We start from the raw sequence: 6,393 nt of genomic DNA on the forward strand, positions 1-6,393 counted from the left end.
TGATGAAGATTATTCATTGGGGGAGACGCGGTTCTGTCGCGGGAATCCTCGCGCTGACGAATCGGCGCAAAGTTCTCTGAAAAATGAAGGCGTTCACAACTTGAAGAGGAAGACCCTTGCTGCTTCTGAAGCGTGAAACTCCTGTACTTCTCTCCTTGGAGGGAGACCTCGACAGATCCCATGAAACCCTCCTCGGCTACCTGGTTGTCCTACGAGACAATCGAGGGACCGACACCCAAAGCATGTCAAGCATCCGAACTCCGAAGACAAATTCGTCGGAGCTCTCTCTGTCCATCTCACGCCTCTCGGAACAACCAAGAGGAAAAGAGAACAGGTGAGGAGAAAGAGTACCCTACCTGTCTTGCAGTAAGACCAGCAGGAGAGGTGGACCGTGAGTGATAATCAACCGAAGGAGATTACCGCCACATGGGGGAAGGAGAGCGCTTGTGCCGTGGCAAAGTGCTTTCCTGGGAAGAGCTCAAAGTTCACTGGAACAGAGCCAAGAACCTGATTCTGAAAAAACCGAGTGGGGCCGAGCCAAGCCGCACAGAACCGAGGTGATCACGCAAGCGCGATCTAGACTGGGTGGTATGCGGTGGACTGGGAGGCAGTCAGGGCGAGCCGAGCCAGTCTCACCAGCGCGATCAGGGGCTGGGCTGGGCGAAAGCGAGCCGAGCCAAGTGCGCCAACCAGTCATAACTGGGCAGGCCGGACTCGTCTGCTGTGAACAACGCTAGTTTCCAGCTCTAAACTCCTTCGAGGTCGAGGCCCCTAAGAAGAAGATTCAAAGGGGAATTCTATGTCTACTATCCTGAATGCTTGAACCCTAAGGTTCAAGACACAAGGATGAAGCCCGGCCAAGCAACCGAAGCAGCTGGCAGGCAGTATCAAGACACCCAGCGTCTCAGCACCCAGACACCTGGGTGTCTTGGCACTTTCTCTCATCCTGTACCTCTCGTCAGGAAAGCCCTCATGATTCATAGAATTCGAGCGACCCATGAGACTCCCAAAAATCGGGAGCTGCTGCTTTTGGTTTTCTAAAAAATGAAAAGAGCCAGGCACAGAACCAGTCTTAGACATAGACTTCTAAGACTGGTAATGAGGGTGTGGTCTTGAGAGGCCGCGCTCTCGTGGCCCCCGAAACGCCATACCCCACAAGAGAATGTGACTCGGCTCCCGCCCGAGGGCGGGAAGAGCCAACAAGAGAAACTTGTTTCCCAGAAGAGAGCTGTCCCTTAGAAGTCCAAAGGACTTCTGAAGGGAATCTCTTCCCTGCTTCTTCTGATGTTTGAACCGACAGAATCAAGACACCAGGCTGGGAACCTGACCGAGCACTGGCAAGCACTCGAGGAGCACTTGTGGTGCTGGCAGGAAGAGCTGAGACACCTGAGTGCCTCGGCCCTTTCTCTCATACTGCTCCTGATCTGGGCCAGGGAGGGTACTCTCCAGACCAGATTGGGATACTCGATATTCCACAAAATCTCGAGCACTCAGAGCGGTTCGCGAACGAGTGCCCAAAGCAGCCCCATCTTGGAAACAGGAACCATCAAAACTCGGAACAGGATCTGCACACACGCAGCTCCCCGAAACAAACCCAGTGCTATGCAAATCGATTTCCTAACCCGAAGGTCGGGAAGAGCCAGCAAGAGACCCACTGCCTCCTGGGAAGGAGGTGTTCCCTAGACGTCCAAGGGCATCAAGGGGAAAGAAGCAGCCTTCATCTCCTTCGGCTGACGGAGGTCTGTCTGATTCACGGGGGACCCCTTGGACCTCGGGGGAGGAAGGGAAGAGGCTGCAGAAGACAAAATCGAAGTTAATATGAAGAAGACGGCAGCTACTTCCACAGGGCGACTTCCTCTTCACCTTCACACGATGGTGCCGACATCTTCTCCAGGATGGTGGACACAACGGATGCAGCCAGGACACCACCACCAGGTAAGCCTCCAGGCCAGCTAGGCAGGAACACGGCAGCAATTCGGCCCAGGACACGCTACCACCAGGAGAACCTCAGCAGGACATGATCTTCAGGACAGCGATGCAGGAGCTCGTAGCAGCTCAGGGGGTTCAGGCAGGCAGGAGCTACCCTGGGGCGACCCAAGAACATCACTTCCCTGATGCAGGAGCTCGCGGCAAAGGTTCGGAGAGCAGGAACTATGCAACGGCCAGGAACGCCCACTTCACCTTCATGCACGCCAACATCTTCTACAGGATGGCGGACATCGTAACCTCCAGGGCAGCTGGCAGGAACACAATGGAAGTGGCCCAGGCACGATCAGGAGAAGAAGCGGGCACGATCAGGACAGCCGATGCAGGAGCTATGTTGGCGGTTCGGAAGGCAGGAGCTACAGCAACGGCCAGGAATGTCACATGAAAGTCACCAGCAGCTACAGGAACGATCAGGACGGCTGCGGCAGGAGACCAGGAAGAGCTGCCCAGAGACTGTCATCGAGTTAACAGGAGCATAACAAAGGAAACAGCAGGAGCAGATGGAGCACAGATACGCAAGAGGCAGTGCCACAGCATACATGAAGGCCAGCAATGACAGTGATCGATCCACATTGGCAGGAACAGAGTTGGAACGATCACAACGTGGAACTATGTCATTCCAAGCAGGTACTGTGGTCAATCCCGAAGCAATACTAAATGAACATCGGGACTCCTTCATGCAAGATATCCCCTGAGATATACAGCCAACTACTGCTGTGCCTGCGATGTTCACTGTCAACCTGAAAGAAAAAGCAAAGATTAGTAGAGGGAGACCATTCTCACTACGAGAGGAACTGCCCTACGCAGCGAGAGGAGGCCCCTTCGAAGAGGTGGCCCGACCACCCACGGCCCCCACCCCCTCACAGTCTTTGCCTGACAAGTGAGCGAAGAGGGCAAAGGAAGGAGGCCTCTACTGAAGGAGAGATAAGGAAGAACCTACAGGGAGACAGAAGGAAGGAGGGGAGGCAACCAAGGGCGTCGTGGAAGCAGAACTTACCTATGATGCCCGCAACCTTCCCCCCCACAACTCCCTCAGCACAGGCGGCAAAAACAACACTCAGTACAAGCAGGAAAGAAGTAGTCATGCCCTTGCACACGGAGGGCAGGAGCCCAAGAAGGGAAGCGCACTCTTACGTCCTGATCAATGTAGGGGAGTGAAGATATTACATCCCAGTCTAATATCTCCGAACGTACAGGGGAACGCCTTCAGTATCTAAATAAAGGGCTACTGGAAGAGAAGCATTGCCACTCGGTTATGCCCCTCTAAATATGCCCTTGGCTGTCAAACCCACGACACAGCGCAGGGAAATGACGGCTTATGCAAGGTTATCACATATCATGGGTTTGTAATAATAAATAGCAAACATGCAATATATACACCGGGATAATAAAGAGCTTAACGACAGTCAGGCCAACAGATCCAAAACCACGTCTGCAACGCATGACAGCCAAAAGCAAACTGGAACGTTTACATCCGGGCAGGCGGGTATTCCCGCCTACATGGCGGTCGTTACTGCCTAACCACCTTGTTCAAGAGTTTCTTCAACGGCCGTGTCCAGCTTCACCGTAACTCCTAATGTAAAGGACCAATGGTTTGTATATCATGTGGGAACAACATACAATTAAAGATATAGCCTACTCTTCAGTTTTTCAGCCACTTGAGACCCTGTTCCTATATCCTGCATTAGTTCTGTTTTTGTTTTTTCACTACCCTAGGCTTGGCTATAATGTTCAATTCTGAAGGCTGAATAAAGAAGAATTCTGCTATCAGCAGCTAACCTAATTATAAACCAACTCACTTATTATCATTATAATATAACTTACATCCTAAAAGGCTAAGCTAATAATTATGAAAATTTTGTAAATTCCAGATATGTTTTACATTGTATGAATTTTGCATTTTAAATTTGAAAATATAACTTTACTATGTTTTAACAGGTAAAACTGAACACCACTCGGGTATCACGCCCCTCTGGTTCAGTGTTCAGTAATAACCCTAGTAGCCCCTTGGTATGAACATAACCAACAAATGGTAAATGTCATAAACATTAACAAAAGACAAACACAAAGGCACGGTCAATCTAAGGAAGAGTTCAACACAGAGATATTGTTTATCAAGGAAATTTGTTGAATCCACAATATAGAAAACAGGGAGTATATGATACGTGACTTGAGAAATTTACCAAAATAATGTAAAAAACTGATCGTTTCTTGTTTACGTCTTTAAGCTCTTCCCTGGGGGCTGGTAATAAACAAAAGATGATCAATTTCTCATGTTTCTCAAGTATCTTACCTGTACTGTACTGCATCATAGACACCCTTTTCTACACTGTTAGAATGACCCAAAGGCAACCAGGTGGTCAATATTCCAGTTAGCTAGGCTTACTGGTGTAAACCAGGCTGCAGTAGTCGTCTTCAGTTTTACAGTTATCAAACAAATATCACACACTAGGCTATGGCAAGGACTGGTTACCCCAAGTAGGGTAATTCTAAGTACTAGCTCCGTGCCTGTATATAGCTTGGAAACTGGTTTTTTCTACTTTTAGGGCTTCTGATACTGGCAGTGAGTTTGTTTGTTGTTGGCCAACTATTTGCCCCCTAACTCTACTCAACAGTAAAGGGGGACTGTGAGAATTTGGGGTTTTGGGTGGGGGAGAGCACAGAAATGGAGCGGACAAGTTTATGTTGGGGAGGCGAACCTCTGGAGGGGAAAAACGAGAGGGAGCCACTCGCCAACAGGAGGGAGTTAAATGCATTTCGCTGAGTTTAGTACTGGCATGGGGGAGATGGAATGTCCCTTCACCATGTTTAGTACTAGCCCGGGGGGGTACCCATGCGTTAACAAGTTATTGCACTTGCCGAACGAGATATGAACCGTTCCAAACAGACGTACCTGTGCTCTGTCTTGTGAAGATCGCATATGGAAACCCCTTGTTGGATGGACTTCAGGGGTTAATTACAGGTCAATTACATTCGTGCAACAAAAATTGATGATACATCCATAATTAGCAACCAAACAAACTGTAGAAAATGTCAAGTTAGAAGGAAATCGCCACCGCAGAGCTACTACTCAGATCTACCCAGGTTAGGTTAGGTGAGGTTAAGTGAGGTTGGCGAGGTCGTTTGCAAAGAACACGAACATCAGAAGCGTTCCAAGCACACATTCAAACAGGAAACTGATATTTTCAAGTTCAAAATGCAAATGTGGTTTAGGGTAAAATTTTGGCAAATTCCATTTGAGAGGTTTTGAAGAATGACTGTGACTGTTATCCCACCGAAATCTCCGGCTGAACAAGAAAGTAGGCAGTGGGTCTCCTACCAAGAAGATGGCATTCTTAATGAAGGGCACCACCTCCAACTCTGGGGGGATGGGGACATGTCTAACTAAGCTTAGCCTACCTTTGTATCTGTTATATAGATGCTCTAACTTCTTCTTATCAACAGAGGGCCGCTGGTCTCTGTAGTACAAATCTGGATTTTGAAAAAAGTTATCGGAAGCCAACTCCAGTTTCCAGTCATTTTGAGTGAGGCAATATATGGCTGTTTTCTCTCCCGTTTGGGTGAACGATATGAACTGCTTCACTTTCTCTCTCTGTGATGATTTTAGCTTGTGCTGCAATCACAAAATGCACAACATCAACGCTATGTCATTAAAAATATACTACGACCACTGCCTCAGGGTATTCTCATTCAATAATCATTCCAAATCATAGATGTTACCTCAGACTTACCATTGCTACAGCTGATCAGATTGGAAACTAAACAAAGATAATGCGCATGCGCTACGTTCAGGACGTTACATACCGCATACAAAGTCTAAATATTTGCTTATTCCCGATCGTAAGATATAAAACAATATTCTTTTCCTTTGAAGAATACATCTGTTGATATTTCTCTGTATGCAGTATTATTAAAGATGCACGTGCATTAATACACAAGATTTTGCTTTTGCAATTTCTTTTATACAAACGTGTGGCGTAACTTTGAACCTTCTCTACACAAAACTGACCTGTGTTTGAAGTCTTCTGGTATAAGATAAAGCACTCCCAAACTAATATATACCTGTCTGAAGCACTGAAGAAAATTTTATCGTACCGTTGCTCCGTAAGTTTTTAAAGAGTCTTTCTCAAGCCCGCAATCTATTTAGTTAACAGGAAATGCAATTCTCTTGTGTTGGGAAATTATACTAGAATTCCAAAATACAATCGGAGTTTTGGCGGAAAAAGAGAGATTGATGTGAGTCCAAAAGGACACTTTTATGCATACTTTGAAGCGTCATTTGCCTTATGCAGCTTATGCTTGGGGGTATATGCAAAACAATTAGGATAACGTGAAAATATAAGCTATGAGAATATTGAAATACAGGATAGGATTATAACTAAAATGGTTGATAGCGTCTATTTCTGT

The 6,393-nt window shown here is 47.2% G+C and overlaps 1 protein-coding gene across 1 annotated transcript in view; it reads right to left on the bottom strand.

The window, feature by feature from the left end:
- Positions 1-5,850, bottom strand: part of SCCRO (defective in cullin neddylation 1 domain containing SCCRO) — a 198,014-nt gene extending 192,164 nt beyond the window's left edge. The window contains exons 1-2 of the mRNA XM_067108052.1: positions 5,718-5,850; positions 5,386-5,599 (exon numbers count right to left, since the gene is read on the bottom strand). Coding sequence (XP_066964153.1) covers positions 5,386-5,599; positions 5,718-5,720 — 217 coding nt within the window. The 5' untranslated portion in view covers positions 5,721-5,850. The remainder of the gene's footprint in view (positions 1-5,385; positions 5,600-5,717) is intronic.
- Between the last annotated feature and the right edge of the window lie 543 nt (positions 5,851-6,393).

This window comes from Macrobrachium rosenbergii, chromosome 8, assembly GCF_040412425.1.
Source record: "Macrobrachium rosenbergii isolate ZJJX-2024 chromosome 8, ASM4041242v1, whole genome shotgun sequence".
Classification (NCBI taxonomy): domain Eukaryota; kingdom Metazoa; phylum Arthropoda; class Malacostraca; order Decapoda; family Palaemonidae; genus Macrobrachium; species Macrobrachium rosenbergii.